At 40.4% G+C, this 24,109-nt stretch overlaps 1 protein-coding gene across 2 annotated transcripts in view; it reads right to left on the bottom strand.

The window, feature by feature from the left end:
- Positions 1-24,109, bottom strand: part of PREX1 (phosphatidylinositol-3,4,5-trisphosphate dependent Rac exchange factor 1) — a 323,175-nt gene that overhangs the window by 129,557 nt on the left and 169,509 nt on the right. Inside the window, exons 6-10 of one of the 2 annotated variants that reach the window (XM_042464631.1) lie at positions 18,484-18,645; positions 13,794-13,927; position 12,495; positions 8,251-8,365; positions 5,927-6,076 (exon numbers count right to left, since the gene is read on the bottom strand). In XM_042464631.1, the coding sequence (XP_042320565.1) occupies positions 5,927-6,076; positions 8,251-8,365; position 12,495; positions 13,794-13,927; positions 18,484-18,645 (562 nt within the window). Of the gene's footprint in view, positions 1-5,926; positions 6,077-8,250; positions 8,368-12,494; positions 12,496-13,793; positions 13,928-18,483; positions 18,646-24,109 lie in introns of those variants that run through there. The other variant, XM_042464630.1, reaches the window with a different exon arrangement.

Here is a 24,109-nt window from a genome sequence, read left to right as displayed (position 1 = left end):
TCAGGCTAGCCCTAGTAAACTGTGCCCCTTATATAAAATGGCAAAATCAAAATTCATTTTTTGGAATTTATATTTGAATCCAGAGGTTAAAAAAATGGGTATAGAGAGTTGTCTGTATCATTGGAAGTAGTGAAGAATTAAGGAAACTGTAATGTATAATCATTTGGGGGGGGGGGGGCACATGTTCCCTGTTCATGGATTAACTGCAGGGGCCTTTTTGCCCTACACAAGTAAGCACTATGATTCCACTTTATCTGTCATGGAACTTCCTATGGATAACATTTTGTGAATCTCTAGAGATCTCTCCAAACAGAATTCCCAATAATAATAATAATAATAATAATAATAATAGGATTTATTTATATGCTGCCCAATCACTGGGAATCAGGGTGGCTTACAACAGAGGGGATAATAGATGATTCCCTGCCCTCAGGCTTACAATCTAAAAGACACGGCAGAAAAGGAGAAAGGAATGGTGAGGGGGGAGGGGAGGGGATCAGGTCCAACAGTTCTTCTCTCCCTCGGAGGCCTGGACCAAGGCAGGTGGACCGGAGGGAGGGCTCTGCTTCTTCAGGGTAGCCCTGATGGAGCTGAGCCAGCCTATTCTCTCCCTCACAGGCTGAAAGATGACAGTTATGGATGAAGGGCGCTTTATCTTCAGGCTGGCCCTGATAGAGCTGAGCCAGCCTATTCTCTCCTTCAGAGGCCAAAAGATGACAGTTATGGAGGGAGGGCGCTTTATCTTCAGGGTGGCCCTGATGGAGCTGAGCCAGCCTATTCTCTCCCTCAGAGGCCGAAAGATGACAGCTATGGAGGGAGGGCTGTAACGGCTAACCTCTCTTCTGTGGCAGGCGCTTGGGACTTCTATTATCCCACCCCGCTGCCCACCAATTCCTGTAATGAACCCCCTTTAATATATGGCGGGTTCACAGTATTATTCAATATAGTAGCGTGGATAAACAGATATGGCCGACACGTCTTTAAGATGAAACAAAACCATATGAACTTTATTGAACAAGTTGCTTAACATATATGACGTGAACTTAGTTCAGGCGCGTTCCTTTTGGTTACAAGTGTATTCTTTCCCTCGTTACTATGTTCCTTTCTTCCCCTCTATCCTCTTTATCTATCCTAGGATTTCTCTGTCCCTCTCTGGGTAATTCTTTTAATATCCCAGCCACTAAGGCTACTCTATATCTCAACCAAACTAGTAACTCAAACCCTTCTGCCTGGGTCTGGTTAAATAGAGTCTCTCCTTTCTAGACTCTTTACTTTAACTCCTGTCCCTCTCTGGACCTACTTCTATCAACTGTCTTCCCCAACCTCTCCTCCAGCCTTTCCCCCCTGGGTTCTAACCCCCTAACTGCCTCATAACCGCGAACATTCCAAATGCTCATCCCCAACAGATGCCCGGAATGTTCACAAATCCCGGCCCTCATTTCACTGGCTGGCCCTCAGCTGCCTCCTGATTGGTCAGCTGGGCAGGCTCTCCATTACAAGGGTGCTTTATCTTCAGGCTGGAATACAGCTCCCTAAACTACAAATCCCTTTATTACAGTGATGCCGAACCTTTTAGGGACCAAGTGCCCAAACTAAAAGGTCTTGTGGCACTGGGTGTTACCCATTGCCAGGGGTGGGACTTCCGCCCTCTGTGGAGCAGGACTTCTTCCCCTGCCCTCCCGGGGCTTCATCTGCCTCTCCAGAGACAGCTGAAGGCCCGGAGAGGCAGGGGGAAGAAGAGGAACAGGTACACACTTCTTCCTTCCCCTCTCCCAGTGCCATTCCTGGCCTTCAGCTGCCTCCAAAGAGGCAACCAGAGGCCGAAAAGGGTCAGAAGGGAGGAGGAACAGGCACACGCCTCATCCATCTCCCCCCCCCCCCGTGTGCTGGGGAAAATGGTGTTGCGTGCCCATAGGTTCGCCATCATGGCTTTATTCTATTAGAGGTGTCCATGTCAGTTAAAGCAGAATCACAGTGCTTTAACTGTGTAGTGTGAAAGGATTTAAGGAAATGCATCACGTGAAATAACCTGGTCACTCTCTGGTGTGTGGCTCTGTTTTATTCTCTATTTTGTTATAGTGTGCAATTATTTTTAAAATGATTAACTCAATTACATACCTCAAAATTGTTAAGAAGTAAAACTGGCCCTGGCAATGCATTTATTCATTTTTTCTTCTATGCCGTTTCTGGGGAACCCAGCCTAAAATGCCTGGTCCTCTCTCTTTCCCAAATTTTATTCACACAGCAATCTTGTGAACTGCTGTGTGTGAGACAGGGACTAACACTCATGACTGAATACAAATTTAAATCTGGTCAAATACTCTTGACCAATATATCACACTGGTCTCTAAGAATCTATTCTACTGGACACAAGACATGCTTGGCAGGTATAGAAAGAAAGGACAAGGAGAGTCAGTCAGGTGAAACTGGAGATCACCACTTTTGGTATGGAGGAGGAAATTATAGGTATAATCAACAGAGCATGAAACCCATCACACCACAATAAATTTTGGATCTTTCAATTGAATCTGGATATTCTCAAGGTGGCTTGCAGTGATCCGATTTTATGATATGTATATAAACAAATGACAGCTAGGGTGATGTAGTGGTTTGATAGTTGGACTGTAACTCAGGAGACCAGGATCTCAATACCCACTCAGCCATGGAAACCCACTGGATGTGTTGGTCAAGTCATTATTTCTCAGCCTCAGAGGAAGATACTGGCAAATGACCTCTGAACAAACCTTGCCAAGAAAAAACTATGATAGGTTTGCCTTAGGGTTGCCAGAAGTCAGAAATTACTTGAAGGCACACAACAACACATACACATGTGTAAGCATACACACAGACACACATATTTGCATTCTTCTAAAATTAAATATGTCTTGTTCCTGCACCTCACACCACTTCTAATATAGACACTTGTTTAAATATAATGGGAAGACCTTGATTTTCTCATCTTTGGGAGCATCGTTTTCTTTAAATACATCATGTCAGAAATTTAATTCACTCACATACTGAATCTGTTTGCACTATTGTTCTTGGCTAGAATTCAACTACTCACACACTTTCTTTGGATGTCATGTTGACTTCTGCTTTTTAATATACAGCACTATATATTGTTTTTTAAAAGATCTTACATTATAGTTAGATACACATTTCCTCATAATTACATTCATATGTATAGCTACATAGGAAGCTGTCTCAAACTGAGTCATGCCTTTGGTTCCTCTCTAGACCAATACTGCCAGCACAGACTACTAGTGGTTCAACAGAATTTCTGGCATATTTCTTTCCCATCCCAACCTGGAAATTTAGGGATTTGAACCTAAAACTTTCTGTGTTTCAAGTATGTGCAATGCCACTGAGCTATGATCTCTGTGTTATTTCTGAGTGTCCATCACAATGATAAGATTCATGACTAAGCCTCTGCAGTTATACACAACTTTCTTCCATGCCAGCCACAGATGTAGGCAAAATGACAGGAATAAACTCTTCTACAACATGGCCACATAGCCCGAAAAACCCACAAAAATTATGAAAAGTACTGCTAGAGTTTTATTAGTGTAGTACATACAGCTGATCTCTAGCAGCCCACTGGCCATTTGACTCACGCTGCATCCGCACTGCAGAAATAATCCAGTTTGATACTGCTTTAATTGCCATGGCTCAATGCTGTGGAATCAGATGAATTGTAGTTTGTTGTGGCACCAGCACTCTCTGACAGAGAAGGCTAAATGTCTCACAAAGCTACAGTTCCCAGAATTCTGTATCACTAGCCATGGCAATTAAAGTGGTGTCAAACTAGATTACCTCTGTAGTGCAAATGCCACCTCACTGTAGCAATAGCCTACATTGGGGTGGGGATGAAGCATCTGGTTGATTGGATGAACTGCCCAGGCCATTTCTGTAGACTTCCCTCTCCCAGTGGAGTTGGAGTGAGGGGGAATACTCAGATGGATCATGTAAATTTACTGCTTCCAGAAACCTTCAGGAATGGGAGTAGTGTCATTTAGATGGTTCACACAGTTTTGCCGGAACTGACTGATAGAATTGTTCAAATATATGAAGACTGGGTAGATTAAAGGGGGAGCTGGGAGTGGAAAAGTAGCAGTGGAAGAAGAGACCAGAGCAGATGGGGAGGACTGAGAGGCAAGCAGGTCAGAGGGAGGGAATGTATGGATCCTCCAGAGTGGGAATGGGAACTGGTTGTTCATTATTTTGTATGCATTACTATGGAATGGTCTTAAAGATTCTTATGCATCATCTCAAAGTTATAAATAACATTTTTTAAAAACAAAACTGGATAAGTGATTTCTGGTGACATTTAATTTTGTTTGTAGAGAGTTAGATTTATTTCATGTTACTGTGGTCCTCTGCAAGTCCTAAGGGCAGGAAAATGATCCTTGGAACTTGCTCACCCTAGATGTCCACAGCTATTCATATTTTTCTATAGCTTTTCCCAATCTGCTATCTATATGATCTGTTGGGCCACAATTTCCATTGTCCCCAGTCTACATTGCTGGTAGGGAGGATGGAAAGGTACAGAGTGTCAGGCTAGGGGACTGGATTCAACATGCATTCCCTGTGATGTTGCCAATGACAAGTCATACTCTCCTCTGTGTGCCCATTCCTGCTGAAATGGTTTCCTGTCTTTAACTTAGATTCTTCTGTTTACCTAGATTTTTATTTCTGTAACTATTTTCATGAGGGGAGGGTTCTATAAATGTAAACTATACACTCTTCCCTAGCAATGCCTTTCCATTAGCTGGTTTTAAATTATTTTCCTCAAATTCATCTCCTCCACAACATGGATGCAAGAAACAGAGCAAACCGACTCAGGAGACTGCAACAATGCCTGGTATAAAGCGTCCTCAGAGGACTACTGACTGTGGAACTGCCTCCCCTGCCCAGTAACACCAGGGCCAGCTGCGCGGCGAAGGAGGAGCCCAGGAGGCTTATAGGCTACCTGTGGCTCTTCCTGGAACTCCAAGCCCAGCAGCGTCCTCGGAGGACTACAGACTGTGGAACTGCCTCCCCTCCCCTGCCTTGGCCCCCCTGGGAGCAGACCAACAGCTGACTTTGGGAGGCTCAGAGACCGGCATGTTCCACCTGGGCTTTTGCACCCTATTCCACCTGGGCTCCTTTTATGAATTCTGAATTTGTTATAGTTATTTTCTAATGTAATTGGGACATATTGTATTTTATACTGATGCTAAGGTATTTGAATTATGTTATATTGTATTCCGATATTTTCTCTCCAGGTATTATGTTATGTTTTGCATTTAATTCGTATAATATTGTTTTGATTTGAATTTGTGTTGAGGGACTGGGAAAGGGATTATTTATGAATGCTATTTGATTGTAATGTTTATGCTTTTTGTTTGATTGCTACCTTATTTATATTGTTTATTGTTTTTGTTGTTTTGTATTGGTCAGGGAATTGGGAAGGGGTTAATTTGTATCTTATTGTAATTTTTTGTATTGTATCTTTTTACTGTTGTTAGTCGCCCGGATTCCCCATGATTGGTCAGGATACAAATAAATTTATATTCTTATTATAAAGACTAGGTCTTCTTTTCCTCATGTATTATGTTTATAAACAATAGCCTTGCAAACCTAATAAGTAAATCCAGAACTTTTAAATGTATTTGAGTGTAAAAAAGAATCTGAGTATATGAATCCTGTAACTACAATGATTCTTGAGTACTGCAATGTCCAAGGCAGTGAAAAATAACAAGCTACAGTATTTCACAGTTGCCTAAACCCTTCCTTGTTTTTGCCATTACGTACTGAAAATGTCCCACCAGACACTTCAGCTGACTAATCGTTCCTTTCTTATGTGGATAAACCTACTATCAGAGACACATAAACAGTCAGTCTTGATATTCATTCAGCACATAAAATATATCAACCATGAACTTACTTTCTCTTTGTTCCCTTTCCTTGATTATTGCATCCAACCATTTCTGTTTGTCCTCTGCTGTCTTGGCCATACAGACAAACCATTTGTTTTTGGCGGTGTTGTGTATTTTCCACCCATTTGTCACTGGATAACCATTGCTGTGGTAATCTGCTGCAAAAACACGAAAGTACAGCCAAGACAGTCATTGCATATCCTGAAAAACAAACTCACCCAGAAAGCACACCTGGACTGTACTACTAAAAATGTTCTCTTTTATATTAACAGAATTAGCTGTTTCAACTGCTATAGAAGCTCAGTTAGCCTTGCCAGATACCAGAATTTGGTAGAACACACTCCAATAATATCAATGGCAATTGAGTCAAAGCCTGAAGATCACAGTTGCACACAGAAATAAGTTATTCCAGAGGTTTTCTCCCACTGGGCGAGATTATAAGAGTTTTAATGAAATTTTCAATTTTTTTTTCCATCTTGGGACTCTTTTTCAAAAAATATATTTGCACCCACACACAAAAATGGGAAAGCAGTAAAAAAAATTGTCAGTCATAGAACTTTTCTCAGGCAAATTTGGGGAGCTTTTTCTGTTGGTGACATACACAGAATGTTTTGAAGGTTTTCCTTTTTTTAAAAGTGCCAAGCCTTAAAAGAGGGAACTAGCAACTGGTGGCCTGTGTGGCAAATCCAGCCCCACAAGCAATGGTCCCTTCTAGTGGGGGTAGTGAAACCATGAGGACAAGTTCAGCACTTTGGCTAACTCCTATAAAACTGGACTAAAACCTAGAGAAGAATCATTATCGCACTAACATAGAAGTTAGTTGACACAACTGTCCGTGAATAATACAAGTCATTTGCAGCAGCAGCAGCATACAGAGGAAGCTATAACTGTGACACTTGCCAACACTGTCCTGACATCCACCCACTCCTCAGACTGGATAGTGGATAATAGAAGTAGTCATCAGTCTGAAATTTGGGGTGACTTTATCTTAGCATTTCCATCACCTCCTTCTACTGATAGAGAGAATAATTTTTGGTGAAAATTTTCAACCAGGTGAATGGGGCACTATCCCTTCCTTCCTTCCCAACAATGAGTAACACTTGAAAGTATGATTTCAATAAGTTTGAATTAAAGGACGATATAATCATGCTGTGATAATGAGTATTTCAAAACAGTGGAAGTACGTTTATGATTTATCTATTTATTTAGAACTTTATGTTGCTTATCAGACTTGATCTGAGGGTGATCAAAATCAGAAAAGCCTTATAGAAAGAAAGAAAGAAGAGAAAGAAGAAAATAATGCAAACTTATTTTATCTTTTGTATGTTATAGACAACTATACAATTTGGTGATATATAATTTTGTAGCTAATATTTGTAATGTTTTTAAATACTTGCTTTTCTGTTAAAACCAATAAAGACTAAGCTAAAAAAAACTTGAAAGTATCAAGCAGCTGTTGTTTCTGTTATAGTTGTTATACATATAGCTTTTGTTATAGTTGTTGTATGCCTTCAAGATGTAATGACAAACCCATCACAGGTTTTTCTGAAGCCTAGAGTGTGTGCCTCACCCAAAGTAACCCAGTGGGTTTCCATGTCTGAGCATGCAACCAAACTCCAATCACCAGAGTCCAAGTCCTACACTAAAATCACTACACCATGCTAGGAAGTAGCAAATGCTGAAAGTAAAATGAGCCAAATCAAGGCACAGGTTATATTTTAGGGAAGATTGGGAGGCAGGATGTTATCCATTCAAGTAGCAAAGGAGGCTGGCCCTAGCTTTAAAAAAATCTATTAACACTGTCTTACGGAAACCAGCTAAGAAGCTTCTGAAAAAATATATATTATAAGGGAATTTTAAAAAGTAAGAGGGGCTTGGTATGTTTAGCCTGGAAAAGAGAGTATTAAGAGATCGTATTTTCAGCTGTTTAATTGATTGCCACATACAGTATATGATAGAGGAAATTTACTGATCCAGAGGGTAGGACTAGAGTCCATGGATTCAATTTGGGAAAATGAGATTTCAGCTAAACATCAGAAAGAACTTCATGACAGAACAAGCAGTTCAACAATGGAATAAACTGCTTGTGAAGATAGTAGACTCTCTTGTTTGAGGTTTCGAAACACAGGCTAGCTAGACGTCTGTCATGGGAAGTTTTGCATCAGCAGGGTATGAATAGGATGACTTCTAAGGCACTTTTTAATTCTAAGATGTGATGAGATTCTAAGAAGTACTGTAATGAGATACACCTATAGAGACAAGGGACGGGGAACTGATCCAAAAAGAGCCCGCCTGTACTTTCTGCTGGAAGAAAAAAAAAGTGATTTCTTACCCGTCCCATCTTCTACATTCTCAACCTCCATAACCTCTGTGTTAATTCGACCCCTGAAGATATAGAGGGATCCATTGATTGACTTGGTGCGCTTAGAAGTCTTTTTTCCCAGCAACTCTACAATTAGAAAAATTGAAGTTATCAGATGTTTAATATAATTTGTGATAGCTCATTCCCCACAAATACACATTAATATATACACACCATACATTCCCTAGATTTTGAGATTAACAACTAGAATAAACACATCGTTTAATATTTTAAGGTTATTTGTGTGTTTTGTAGTGTTCTTCCTATACAAACATTCTGTTTCTTAGACTAATTTATGTGCAGTTCCAAATGAGCAGTTATTGCTGCATGCATTTTTGTTTTAAACAAGTACTGTAATGCTGGAACTGACTCATTAATAATATCAGCAACACATCTTCAAAATGAAGAAGATAAATAGTACTGTACATCTGTTTGACTTCAAACCAGTTGTGTTTAAATGTATCTGACATGAGGAACAATAGGTCTTGTCAAACCCCATATGCCAATTCAAGTTATCCCTTGCTGTTTGCAGGTATGCAAACAATTACAAATTATCAATTCCCACATGGTACATGAAGCTTCTGTTCAAAACTATGTCAGTAGAAATTTTATTCTGTTGCTAGTTTTGAGTTGCATACAACAATTTCACTTCCTAAAATACTTCTTTAGCTATGGTAGCCTGTAGACCAAGCAAGATGAGACACCCCAACCCCAACACTTCAGGTGAAGATTTGCCCTTCTTATCTCCAAAGTCTGCTACTGAATTTACCTCAACTGAATGGCAGAGAACTTGCTTTGTACGCAGAACATCCTAGATTTAGTTTTTGGCATCTAGTTATGAAAAGGATCAGTTGGCTGCACATTATACTAAATGATCTCTGATTAAAACTCTGGAAAGTTAGTTTCACTGAGCACAGACATGTATTGTACCTACTTGACAGAATTTCAGTGTCCCCATCCTGCACTGGACCATGCCAACTTGGCTAGATTTCCACTTCCATTTTGTCTCTCTCCATATAATCCATTTAATATCCAAAAATGTGATGGGAGGGTTCTATTAAATTTTATCATTTTCACAATAAATTTCATTGGCGATGTTATAACATAGGCAGAACGGTATAGGCAGCAGCCAAATCCTATTATTAAGCAGTATGAAGTGGCCCATCTTAAACTTGTAAAATATTTGGAGCAAAAATTTGCGAACTATACAGTTTTTTTTTTTCCAGAGCTGGCCTGAGACATTTTGACACCTGATTTAAAAGCAGTAAATCAAAAGCTCCCTATCAACCCAAGTCAATGTGCATATGCTCCAGAGCCAAGGAAACTATGGCTCGGTACAAACCGCCCCAAAAGAGCAGGCTGATGGCAGCCTGTTTGCCTGTGGAGGGACGCCACAGCAGCCAAACTGCCCAGAGTCCCTGCGGAAAAAACTGGTTCTTTTTAGGACGGTGTGTGCATGTCACTAGTGTGCCACTGGCACACTTGTGACGTAAGCAACGCGCAGCAACATCTATATGCTGTGCGTCGCTTACATCAAGATAGGGGGCCCCATGTGGACGGGAGGCCACTATTAGGCCGCCACCGTGACATGTTAGGGTTCTGGAGCGTGCAATTGCCATGTGCTCCAGAACCCTAGAATCAGCGGATGCATGCCGCTTTTAGCCCATTTGTCCTGGGCTTATGTTTGCAAATTATCAAGTTCCCATTAATTCAAAAGCTCTACTCTAGTTGATGCTTCAGATGGATTTAGCCCCTGGATGTCATTTCAGTGCTGACAGAAGACCTCCCCATCCACATTCACCAAGGCACTGCAGCATATATTACTACAGGTATTCATTAGTGTGAGCTAGTGGCCTATTGGACTAGAACACCATTAAGCAAGGGTTTAAATCATTGTTCAGCCATAGAAAGCCACTGAGTGGCCATCTCACTTCTTTAGAGGAAGGTGATGGCAAATCTCCTCTGAATGAATCTTTCTGGGAAAACCTTGTGACAGGTTCAATTTAAGGTCACTATGAGTCGGAAATGACTTCAAGGCGCAACAAATTCATCAGTGTTCTATGGTTTCTGTTTACTCTTACTGAGTTGTTGTAACTTCTGCTTCCTCAATATCTACTGTCATTTTATATTATGTTTTATTACATTTGTATCTACATTTTTTATTTTGGAATACACCTTTCCCCACACCCCAGGGTTGTTTTCCACTAGATGGTTTACAAATTTACAAAAATAAATAATAATGGTTTTCTGAAGTAATATTTTCCTGCTCTACTCATTAATATTTCATCACAGCAGAAAATTTTAATGAAATACAAATAGCAGAGAGATAGTGGTAGACTTCACAAGAGCAGTTGCCAACCAAAACGGATAGCCCATCATAAAACCATGGCTTGAAATTATCAAGATGTTAAATTTTCTTTTGGATAGACATTTGTGATTATTCAAGCAAGTAGCTCCTAAAGGCTAATCAATGGAACATGCTATATCAGGACAGAATAGAGGAAGCTGCTTTACACTGGTTTAGACCATTGGTCCATCTAGCCTGGTGCTGATGTCACCGAACAGCTCTCCAAGATTTCAGATATAAGTTCTTCCTGCTATCTTGAGATGAGAGAAATTGAATCTGAGACTAGATAGATAGATAGATAGATAGACAGACAGACAGACAGACAGACAGACAGACAGACAGATGCTATTCCAAGCTACAGCCAGAGGTAAGAGTACTCCATTTAGCCAATAGCTGTGGTAGGTACTGCTAAAAACACAGTCTCCCGTTAGTGCTGTATTCCATTAGTGTGTCACTTGCTGAGGCCTGCAGCTAGTCAGAAACTTACTACATTTTGGATAAGAATTTAAAGAGCAAACAGACAGATAAACTATCCACAATTATAGCAGTTTTGCCACATCTAAATATATCCTTTAATATTAGGCAATGCGACACAAACTCCTCTAATGTTGTTGTTTTTAATGAAAAGCAGATTCTGGAGATTTGGACTGTGCTTGTTACAGTTATTAGTAAAATATAAACACAGATTCTTCAGGGAATTGAAAGCAGCCAAGCTGATTTACTAAACTCCAGGCCAAATTATCAAACACTTGCTCACTGAAGCCTACTCTGTACAAACAAGAAAGCTCTCTCAAAAGGCAGTAGAACATTTTGTTTCCTAAAACTTAGTGTTCTGGGAAAACTGCCTGCAGAAGGGACAGGCTGTAGTAATCCACGCTACTAACAGAGTTCAATAAAAGGGGGGGGGGGAATAAAAGACAAAGGAAGAAGAGAGTATAGAAATGCTCAGAACTGAAGCCTGGGAACCATTAATTAATTCATTTTATCAATAATGTATTACCTAAAATAAAACTCAGATTTGTTGATTTATTACTAAAATTTCAGCTAAATGATGATTGTAAAATGACGATGGATAATCTCACCACCTTTGCACAGTAACTGTAAATTTTAGATCACTGGTTCCCAGACTTTAGTCCTCTAGGTGTTTTGGACTTCACCTCCCAGAAGCCCTCATCATCTTGGCCAACAATCAGGAGTTCTGGGACCTGAAGTCCAAAACATCTGGAGGACCAAAGTTTGGGAACCACTATTTTAGATACTTTTACTAAAGTAACTGGGGTAGCCATACTCAATGGTACAAGATGAATACCACAAGGTTCAATGGCTGGTTCGTGCTCTGATGCAGGTCCTGAGCAGACAACAAGATTTTCTTTTCTTTTTAACCAATGGTTTTGTTGTATTCAGATTTTTAAACAGCAAAAGCAGGTAAGTATTTTGTTTCCTTAATAAAATCATAACAACATCACCAACTAATTGGTTGAACTAGAAGTGTAAAGTAATTAATTATTAAAACTGACATTTCATGAAAAAATGAAAGAAGTGCTAGGATGAATTCAAGATTTATTAGGAAAGGGGAGATGGTCTTGTTTTGATGAGTGGTATGCAGTATACAACTACTGCACCCTCCAGAGCTGATGAACAACAGAGCACTAGAGTCAGAGCCATCCAAGCCATTGTATTCTCTATCACCATGTATAGAGGTGAGAGTTGGATAGTGAGGAAAGCCAACAGAAAGAAAACCAAGATGTGGTACTGCAGAAGAGTACTGAGGATACTGTGGATAGCCAAAAAGACAAACAAATGCGTCCTTGATCAGTTCAAGCCTGAATACTCCCAGGAAGCCAAGATAATGAAATTATGATCATACTCTGACAACATCATGAGAAGGCATGACTCATTAAAAAATAAAATAATGCTAGGGAAAGTAGAGGACAGGAGAAAAAGAGGAAGATCACATGCCAGATGGATAGACTCAATCCGGAAAGTCACATGCATGAATTTACAGGACGTAAGCAGAGCAGTGGAGGATAGGCGGTCATGGAGATTCTCATCCAGAGAGTTGACATGAGTCAGGGCAGTTAACATGCACACATTCCTTGAGAAACTTCAAAACTGTCAATGGCAATGTGCCCAATTTCAAACTTATAAATTTATAAACCTATGGTATATACTTGACTATAAGTCGACCTCATGTATAAGTCGAAGGCAAGTTTAGGGGCCAAAATTATGGATTTTGATATGACCCATGGATAAGTCAAGGGTAAAACCTAGGGTCACATAATGAAGGATGTAAAGAATGAAGCAAAGGAAAAGAATGCCAAAGAACTTACAAAATTCCAGCAGGGATAACTATTTGTGCTTGTACTAAAGGCTGGATGGATGAGAGAGTAGAAGGGGGGCTGAGTTTCCAGGGCAGATTAAATTCTTGTCTTTCACCAGGAGATGGGTGTGTGTGAGTGAGTGAGTGAGTGAGTGAGAGATTTAAAGTACAATACTTACATTGACCCATGGATAAGTTGCCTCAGGTTTTTGGGGTCAATTTTTAACTTAAATTTCTAGACTTACACATGAGTATATACAGTTCTAAGAATATTTGTATTGTGAATCTCAATTCCAACATAATGGTGTTTCTACACTGTACTCATACCTGGCAATATGATCCAAATTTCTTCAATACAGCACCTTCCAGAGATTATGGATCACAACTCCCACTGGCCCCACTGATGGGTTCTGTAGTCCAACACTTTGGGGATGGTTCATGCCAGAGCAGTTTCTCTATTAATAATGCTCAGTGTCTACACCCCAGGTTCTCAAAGTGTAAGGGGGAATCTCTTTAAAAGGAGTTGTCATTAGGGATCCCCTCTCTCCTTAATCCAAAAAAGGAAATAAGATTGCAGTGGGCCCTTCCCTTACATGGGGATTCGTTCTGCCCCCCCCCCCCCCACACACACACACACATAAGGGGAATTCTACGTATGCTCGAGCCCCATTAAAAATAATGGTGTGCACACCATTATCCCTTCCAGGGCACACCAAGGCTTCTTCCAGCATGGCTTTCAGTGTATGCCGAAAACCGGGTATATCGCACCCACGTATGACACGGGCGCACTATACTTATTTTCAAGGAATGCATTTATTAGGAAGTGACAAAGGCAGGTACGCTCACCTGGATTTCCTCTTGCAATAGACGAGAAGGTTATCAAAAAGAAAGAATGTTCTCTCCTGGATATTTCCTGCTGAAATTTTTAACAAGGTACCTTGGAGAAGGAGCTGGCTGCTGATGTCTGTCAAGTTAGATCCCTAGAAAACAAAATCACAGTTTTATTAATTTGCCCTCTAACAAGCTACAGTCAGTGTTTCTGCTTAGACACACTGTTCTGAACTAACTGAAATTTTCATATCATATCAAACACAACTTTACATATAGACTTTACAAATAAACCCTACACTGCAGTAACCCATATAAGACATTTCCATAGTGTGAACAATGCAGTTTTATAATTGTACATTTAGCAAAGTTTCCTAAGGGCAGAAACCTGAAGCAATATTCCATTTATGTTTGTTATTTTGTAATGTGGTTGAGAGGGAGATGTTAACTGTAACTTCCTTTTATCTGCAGCACAAACCAGACTAAGGAAGTGGATTAGATAATTTGACCTACTGATGTCTTATTGTGGGAGAGGGGAGAACTGAGGATTGTGAAATGCACACTATCAGCAAAATAACTTCCTTTCCATTTCCTCTACACATCTGCAGAAGCTTTAGGGTGCAGACTGGGCGGCAACAAAAACAAAAATACTTAGCATGAATGTTGTGTTTCGCATACAACATATTTTATCCCAAGAATCCTTACTCCAACAAATTCTCTAAAGTAAGTATAATTTCCATATAGTAGAAGAGAGGTTGAGATTGAAATATAGTTTTTCCGCTACGTCATTCTGGACACACAATTCTGCTTCATACTATATTGCAGTACAGTTGCCCCTCCTTTCTTGTGGACTTAAGGTCCACAGTCTTGAATATTCACTAAGAGGTAACATCCATTATATTCAATGGGGGATGACCCCACAGCACGTACCTTGCGCATGCTCATGGGCACATGCCCAATTCAAGCCTATGGGGACTTGAATATACACAAGTCTCCATTTTTGCACGAGAGGGTGTTTGGTTCCGGAACAGATCCCCCACGGAAACAGGGGGCCAACTGTAATTGTCATTAAGCTACAAGGTCTCTCACCAATTCACACAGACAATAGGGGCAACTAACCCATCAGCAGTGGAGCAGAATCATAGAATCATTAAACTGGAAGTGGCTTCATGGACCAACAAATCCAACCACCTTCTCTGTGCAGGACCTCCAGTTAAAACACTCTCAACAGGTGTTTTTGAAGATATCACTGATTGGCTATAGAAGAAGACTATACCACTTGTATAAACAACTGGTTCTGTTGCCAAACTGCTCTTACTGTTAAAAAGCCTCTTGCAACTTCAAACAATTAGACTTGGTCCTAATCCCTGGAGCAGAAGAGAACCAAGGTGAACCTGCCCAACTCCTTCAACCTTTCCTCATATGTTTTGTACTCCATACAACTTATTATCCTCATTGCTCCAACTTGTGTATATCTTTCTTAAAATGAGTCATCCAGAAGTGAATACAGTATTACAGATGAGGACTAACCAGAATATAGTGAGACTATTACTTCCTGCAACTTCAAAATATGCTTTTACTAATGCAGGCTAAAATAAACTTCTTTGCTGCAGTATCACACTGCTGTCTCATATTCAATTTCTGATCAACAATAATCCCAAGTTCCTTTTCTCATGTAGTACTGTTGAGCCAAGCATCCCCCATCCTATCCCTGTGCTTTTGTTTTTTGCAGCCTAAATATAGAAATTTTCATTTGTCCCAACTAAATTTCATTTTATTAAATTTCTACCCAATCACTTAGTTTATCAAGGTCCTTTTGACAATTACATATTGCGTGTTCTAGAGTCGGCAACCAGACAATCTTTATATCTACACAGACAATGGAACAACAAAACAAAAATATTGTATACCCACAAGCATTGTGAAATTAAATATTTCAGAAACGTGTACTTTCTCTTTTCCTTCTTTTCCATTTAACCAGACTGAGCCACAGCAATGCGTGGCCGGGTACAGCTAGTCATTGATAAAAATACTGAAGAACAGTGGCTCTAGGACAGAAAATCCTGAGGCACTGCACTTGAGACCTTCCACTTTGAAGCACAGCCACTGCTGATGATTCTTTGAGCTTCCCAGCGCACTGAATAGCCAATCAGTGATCATCTTGGTGGTGGGCAGAGGTGCATCTAGGTGCTAACTAGATAACTAGACAAACCAATCCATCACTTCACTTATGTAAGAGGGTTACTGGATACCTCCTTGTTCAAGCTTATAAAAAGCATGATAATTGGTGTATAGTGCTCTAATAGGACACCTTGGCACCCCACAAAAAAGCACAATGTGAATGTTAAGAAAAAGGCTGCCACAAAACCCTTAGCAAATCAGGTGGTAAATGTGTCCGTTCAGATATTTGGTCATGTTTGAAATGAAACAGATGTGAAAGTAGAATGGGAAACAGAACAGATTAGAGGAAAAAGAAAAGAAAGGAACAAGACAAGACCAGCATAATATGATGGTCAAACTGAAGGGTAGCATAGATGCTTATGTATATTGCCGATAATTTTGTGGAGATGTTTATTTTTCTTTAAAGCAGAGCAACCAGTATAACCTAATGGTAATATGTAAAGGGCCCTCGCCCCTACACTCCTACGTCTGCTGGTGCTCATTCCAACAATTTCAAAATAGCGCTGACCCAACATAATCTCCTAAAACAGAGAACATTTGGGGGATTTACATTTAATACTGAAAGAATGCTGCCTTTACTTTTTGAGCTCAGCAAGTAATAGAATAGATCACAATGGGCAGCTTTTTTTCTTTTTTTAAGCAAGACTGATAAACATATCAGAAAATGTTCTCATTCCCAGAATACTTGATGTAAGGCCTTTTAAACTCTTTTAAAAATTAAGACTAGACCACCAACCACCATAAATATGATGGCAAAGTGTTCACTTGAGACTTGGGTACAATCCAGCACAACCCAATAAATCCTCACATCATGTTTAATTGGGCATGGTGTTTTTTTTAACGGATCTTGTCATGCAAAACATTATATCTGAGTTTCATCTGCCTAGGTTTGTATCCACACAAACACACACATCTGGATATCTGGGCTGCTCCAACTGGATGCCAAAAACATCCTTGAAGGGAACAAATGAACAAGCATAATTTATACAAAACAATACAGAGTTGTGGAGCACACCCAATAGTCTGAATATGAGGAAGTTTATATGACCTCCTGAAAAATGCATTCAGCTGAGGAATCCTCAGTTGGCAACCATCATTTTAACTCTCTGGCCCATCATTCTTCCAGCACCAATACAGCAATAAAGTTATTTAGCAATGACAGCAGCACAGGGTAAGTTTTTTAAAATGTACAAATTCCCTGAAGCTTCTACTTTTGTTCATCCAATGGTCTCTGCTACACATGCCAAACTCCACTGACAGTTGAAAAATTGCAAGCTCTATTATTAAATAGCCTGTCACTCAATTTAAAAAAGTAGTAAAGAATGCAAGAACATAAGAGCTATGCTACATCAGATCAGAAGCACATCCAAATCTTGTCTGTACAGCAGCCAAACAGATGCTTATGAAAATTCCACAAGCAGGATATAAAGATAACTGCACTCCCTATCTAAAACATTACTCTACAACTGATAAACAAAGTCAGATTGCTTCTGATACTGGAGGCAAATTCTGTTGTTTCCTAAATGAGTTTTAATGAATCAGTTAACTAACAAGGGCCTGTTACAGACTGCCAAAATAAAGCTGCTTCGGGTCTCTTTGGAGGTATGCTGTTTAAATTATGCACGCATCCTAAGAATCCGGAAGCTGCACCAAAGCTGCACTCCAGTGCTTAGGAATGGAGTGTGGCTTTGGCGCGACCTCCAGACTCTTAGGACTCATGCATCATTTAAACAGCATACCTCCAAAGAGACCCAAAGCAGCTTTATTTTGGCAGTCTGTAATAGGCCAAGGATACAACCAAATTTGATTTGTTTAAAATTTGTCCCAAATTTCTAAAATTGTTCCATTATGTATGGAATAAATTCCATTTTGTGTGCGATTCCTTTGTTATATCAGTCCATAGAGTGCTGACACAAATGATACCTTAATAGTCTCCCAAAAGCAACTGATTTTAAATGGGCAAAGAGATACAGTATTAAGGAAACATAATCTTTCCTTAAATTTTATGGGGATTAGTACCATTCTCAATAGTTTTCTTAACCACCAGAATTTTAGCACAATAATTAGTCTGCTTTAAAAAATAATTATTTTGCAACCCCAGTACATTATTAGTACAGAGACTTAAGGAAATCAGATGTAACCTTTGAGTACCTTTTGATTTCTTTCTTCTTTTGTTTAAAATGTCTTCCTGACTTCTTTCAAAATTAGACCCATTTCAAATACTATATTTGTAGGATTGTGTGACGCTACTGAACTCTATAAACAAATTGCTCAAGGAGTTCAGTTAATTTCTGCTAAAATTTCAGTATTACCAAAAAAAACCTGGAGAACTACTGCAAAGAGCAAATGAGCTTATTTTATGAAATCCCCAGAGAGCTTTGGTTATTAAGCAGTGTAAAAATACCACAAATACACACACAACTGGATGTATGTATACTGTATGCACATGGTGTATGTGATATGTCATTTGCAAAAAGTTGCCACCCAGGATTGTAGATTGAATAAATTATTCCACCAACTACCATACCTCCCAGCCTTCAATATGAGACTGTAGCTGCTCAAGGGCCTCCAGCTTCTCCATCTGCCTCTTGGTCTCATTGATATTGGTGCACACTGTTTTCATTGCCTGTAAAGCATTCTGGACTGCTTGGTAATCTGGGTGCTTAGTGGGTGTTCTCTTGGCGAGTTCCTAGAAAAAAAATTGTGAAAATAAGTGGTGGGAAAAATTGAAGGTGTATTATAATCACAATTGCTATTATAGGTAACAGAGAATACAATTTGCACAGGACTGCAGGGCATTTGGGGATTAAAAGTCATCCAAAACAGCAACAGAACAAGAAGTGGTTGTTATTAACTGCCATCAGTTTGTCTGATTTATGGCAACTCTATGAATGAGAGACTTCCAAGTCACCCTCTCATCAACAGCCCTGTTCAGGTCTTGCATACTCAGGGCTGTGGCTTTCTTGATTGAGTCGGTCGATCTGGAAATGTGACCTTCCTCTTTTCCTATTGCCCTCAGCTTTACCAAGCATTACAGTCTTTTTAGTGAGTTCTTTCTGTTCATGAAATAGAAAAGATACAACAACCTCAGCTTAATCATCTTGGCTTCTAGGGAGAATTCAGGACTGATTTGCTCTAAGACTCTTCCATTGGTCTTTTTAGGAGTCCATGGTATTCTCAGAGACCTTCTCCAGTACCACATGTCAAATGAGTTGATTTTTTTCCTATCAGCTTTCTTCAGTGTCCAGCTTTCACAACCATACATAGAAATGAGTAATAGAATAGCATGGGCAATCCTAACTTCACCATTCAATTATACATCTTGACACTTCAGTTTCTTGTCTAGTTCATTCAGAACTGTCCTTCCAAGTCCTAGTCTTCTAGTGATTTCTTGACTGCAGTCTCCATTCTGATTAATAACCGAGTCAAGATATGGAAAATCTTGAACTGTTTCAATGTCTTCATTGCATGCTTTAAAGTTATGTAAATCAGCTGTAATCATTATTGTTGTTTTCTTAATGTTCAACCTGTTTTTGCACTTTCTTCCTTGACTTTCTTCAGGAAACATTCCAGGTCTTTGCTATTTTTTGCTAGTAGTTTGAGGTCACCTGCATAACTTGAATTGTTGCTATTCCCTCCTCCAGTTTTCAAATTGCCTTCCTCTTGAGCCTAATCCTGCTGTACATAAGATATGTTCATCATACTGTACAAGTTAAACCGATAAAATGCATCCATGTCTGATTCCCTTGTCAATTGCTCCTTGCACTTCCCTACCCCTGAATTACAGAAAAACCAAGGAACTGAGGGACTCAGGGTCAAGTTGCAAGCAGATATTGGGAGGGGGGGGAGATATATTGAGCTCAAGACCACCAATTAATTTCAGACCACTGAAAGAGAAGACCATTCAACTTGGAAACCTTAGTGGTTTGACAATTTCACTCCCAAATGCTTAAAGTTCTGTAAGTTCTTCCTTTTGAGTCTCTTAGATTAGCCTCCCCCTGCCCACTTTATATTTATATGGAGACTCACTAGGTGACCATAGACAAGTCAGACTCTCTCAGCCTCAGAGGAAAGCAAAGGCAAACCAACTCTGAACAAATCTTGCCAAGAAACCCCCATGATAGGTTTGACATAAGTCAGAAATGACTTGAAGGCACACAACAACAAACTGTATGCTCCATTCATCCTCAAAATCACCCTCAAAGAAAAGCCAGCACAGCTAATGGTGAGTGATGGATGTTGTCGTTAACATTTGAAGTGCTACATTTTCTACCCTCATTGGTGTTGATTTAAAAACTTAGAAACCACCTTTAGCAAAAAGCTTGGCTAGAAAGATTAATAATATCAAGACAAAGACACAAGTTGTTGTGTACAGAAAGTAAGCATCAACAGGAGAGGTAAGTATAGAATGATCACAACTTGAACAGAGTCTGTAACTGAAGACCATCTTGTTCAGAGAAGCGTTCCCAGGCATTGCGTAATTGTCACTTGCTATTTGATGCTCTTTTGTTGTCTGTTTATTGAATCATTTCCTGTATTGCTATGTATTTTGTATGTATTATCCTAATAGAAAGGCCCCTTCCCCACCACCACTCCCTTCTCCTTTTGTGTCATGTCTTTCTAGATTGTAAGCCTGAGGACAGGGAACCGTCCAATTAAAAAGATTGCATGTACAGCGCTGTGTAAATTTACAGCGCTTTATAAATAAAGGTTAATAATAATAAATAATGTAACTGGTTATCTTTCTCGGCCTTTGATAGGGAGCTGTCAAGGGCTGAGTTTGGATACCAAAGGATGGTAATAATTTTTGAGGTGGGAAGGATTGAGTAAAACTGAACGTGGGCCTAAACTTATATTGAGGTTTCATCTGCCCACCATTATTTCAAGTGGCAGACAGTTCAAGGGGGGTGCTGTGAGAGCTAAGAACAGGTCACCAGAATGGATTTACAAAAGACAATAATAGGTAAGTAGCAGACACCAGAGCAAAGAAACAGTTACACTTGTTTGCTGGAAGGAAATTATAGAAAGACTGTGGAAACTGGCAATAATAGACAGTGACATGGCAAACAGCATAGGTTGTGTCAACTTACAATTAAATCATCTTTTTCAGACTCATAATATTTTATTACCAGCCACATTTGGATAAAAGATCCTTTCAATAAAGCCTTACTAAACTTGTTCATTTCCTCTTGGTATATAACAGGGTGTTTAAAATTTGACATTTTTAGCCTGTCTGGAATGTTTCACGTTCTTCCAATACTCTTATTTGCTTTTTATATTTAGTTTTGATAGCTTTTAGTTCTGTGACCTAATGACAAAACCACTGCACAGAGGCCTCAGTCTATATTTCCAGAAAGGAAGCTGAAACAGAGTGAATACTACTAATCAATATAGCCATAATCAGACTGGAGTATTTTCTGAATTTAAAAAAAGGTGAGATGAGAAAAATCTATTTTCTGAGCTAAGTTATACCCCCCCAGACACACACACAAGCTAATTCTCCAAGCCAAATACATGGTAAAAAATAGCATATGCAGAAATTGTTTGTTTTATTCTGCTACTGCTTTAATAGTGTAATTATCTACATTCTGCAAAAGTTTGGTAAAGCAGAACATCTGTACTGTACACTCATTAATTACTCACAGACTGCATGTCACTAAGAAGAGTGGAATGGTATACAGACAGGACTTTTAGGAAGCATTGTGCATGTGTGGGCAATCTCCAGGGGAAAAAATGCACATGATACACACCCAGGATATGCATGCCATCAGCCAACATCAAGGTGGAAAGCAGTCTTCCTAGAAAGCCTTTTAATTTTCATCACAGCAGTTCATCAACACAGGTGCAGTGGAAAGGGATGAATTTGACCAACCTGAGCCATATGGTAGACCCAATTCTCCCCCACCATCAGTTTATACTTTCAAAACAAAGCCTGTTCCCATCACCTTAGATATTCCTCTTCATCTGCACAGCCCCACACTTGAAATTCTGGTGCTTGATCCTGCTATGCTGTTCTGAAGGGTTGGCAAATGGCTCCCATATTTGAGAACTAAATCTGGCTGAGTTTGATCCTACTTATTCATTCCTAGACCAGAGCTTGGAAAAGTTATTTTTTAGATGAGTGGCTATGCTAGCTGAGGAATTCTGGGAATGTGTATCCACAAAGCAATTTATCCAAGCTCTGAAGAAGGTCAACATGCTTTGATCATTTTGAAAGATCAGTAAGTGTTTTCAAGACAAGTACGGACCTTTTAGAGACCTTTTTTCATAGCCTCATTTTTTTTATTGCTGGATCAAATGCAGTTTAAACCTACAGATTTTTTTTTAAAAAAATATTAATAATATTACAAAATCCAGCCTGTTCCAAGTTAAAGTTTATTGACTTCATTAATTCATCATCACTATCATTTCTCTCTCTCTCTCTCTCTCTCTCTCTCTCACGCACACACACACACACCATATGCACACACATACACATAGTTTTTCCCCCTTTTTTCATGGTTTTGCCTGCTCTCCCTCTTGCTCATTTTGAACAAGTTGTTTGAAGGATTTGGTTAAGCTATACAAAATAAAGAGAAATAAAGAAATATTGATTTTCAACAGCTTTTGTCAAATGCACAATCTGGCAGAAGCACATCATGTTGACAGTTAGGTGCCCTTGTTAGAGGAGCAGACATAATGATGCTAAGTTGTCTTCACCCACACTTCACTCTTGACATCAGTTTGATGTTCATCTATCAATTAACAATCACGAAGGCATAGACAATGGTTTCAGTAGCTGCAGAAATCTCACTTTGACAACCAACTACCATAATTCCCAGGAAACTTTCAAGGAGAACGTGAAAAAATATCTGATGAATCAGATGATGGAACAGCCTAATTCTGCATTTTATTCACATGCTGACCAATGTCCGATAGGCAGGACGCAAAGGCAAATACCTTCACATGTTTGTGTTTTCAAGTAGTGATACAGAGATATGCTGTCTTTAGTGTTACACAAAAAAGGTGGGGAGGGGGCTGGGGGCCTCTCACCAACTGTAACAGCATCTTTTTAAAGTTTAGGGTATTGTTTCAGCTTAAAGGACATTTGCCAGAAGCTGGGTAACTTTAGGATCATTTTCACCTATGTCAGCGGTTCCCAACCTTTGTTGGGCCGCGACCTCCTTTGGGGAAGAAAGTCCCGCCCACAGCCTCCCTGATTGGTTGGGAGACCGGGAAGGGGTGGGACTTTCGGCTGCCTACAAGCCCCAGCAGGCTATGTGGCCAGAAGTCCCACCCCTTCCCGGCCTCCCAACCAATTAGGGAGGCCGCCAAGGGAAAAGGGGCGGGACTTCTGGTCGCAAAGCCCGCTGGGGCTTGCAGTCCCGTCCCCTTCTCCCCTCGGTTGCCTGGCAGCCCCGGGGAGAAGAGGAGGAGGCGGCCCGCCCGTCCCTTCCTCCCCGCAGTTGGCTGCACCAGCGGGAAGGGAGAGGAGGAGGTACCCACCCCGTCCCTTCCTCCCTGTGGGTGCTTGCACCTGCAGGAAGGAAGGGAGAAGAGGAGGGACCCACCCCGTCCCTTCCTCCTCATGGGTGCTTGCACCCACTGGAAGGGAGAGGAGGAGGGACCCACCCCGTCCCTTCTTCCCCGTGGGTGCTTGCACCTGCAGGAAGGAAGGGAGAGGAGGAGGGACCCACCCCCGTCCCTTCCTCCCCATGGGTGCTTGCACCCGCGGGAAGGAAGGGAGAGGAGGAGGTGGCCTCGACTCCATTCTCTTCCTCCTTGTGAGTGACTGTGCCAGCGCGGGCACTTGCAGGGAGTAGGGAAATGAGGGAGCCCCGCCCCCTTCCCTTTTCCCCGCTCGATGCCTGCTCCAGCGCCAGCACCCGCGGGGAGAAGGGAGGCGAGGGGATTCCCAACCTGGTGACCCCCCCAGAAGGAACCCCTTCTGACCTATGTGTATACCAAAAGTAACTAATGAGGACTCCACGTTTTGAGTGAATGAAAGAAGGTTTTATTTAGAAATATGCAAGAGTGCAACCAAACATATGATAGTAATTTAAACAGGTACAGCATTCAGAGCTAACAGAAGTAGAGGCATGGAAGTTGGATAGAGTCGTTTTAGGAGTACAGTGGTACCTCGGGATACGAAATACCCAGGTTACGAAATTTTC

The sequence above is a fragment of the Sceloporus undulatus genome, chromosome 4, assembly GCF_019175285.1.
Source record: "Sceloporus undulatus isolate JIND9_A2432 ecotype Alabama chromosome 4, SceUnd_v1.1, whole genome shotgun sequence".
In the NCBI taxonomy this organism is placed as follows: Eukaryota; Metazoa; Chordata; class Lepidosauria; order Squamata; family Phrynosomatidae; genus Sceloporus; species Sceloporus undulatus.
This window is presented reverse-complemented; position numbering and strand designations above follow the sequence as displayed.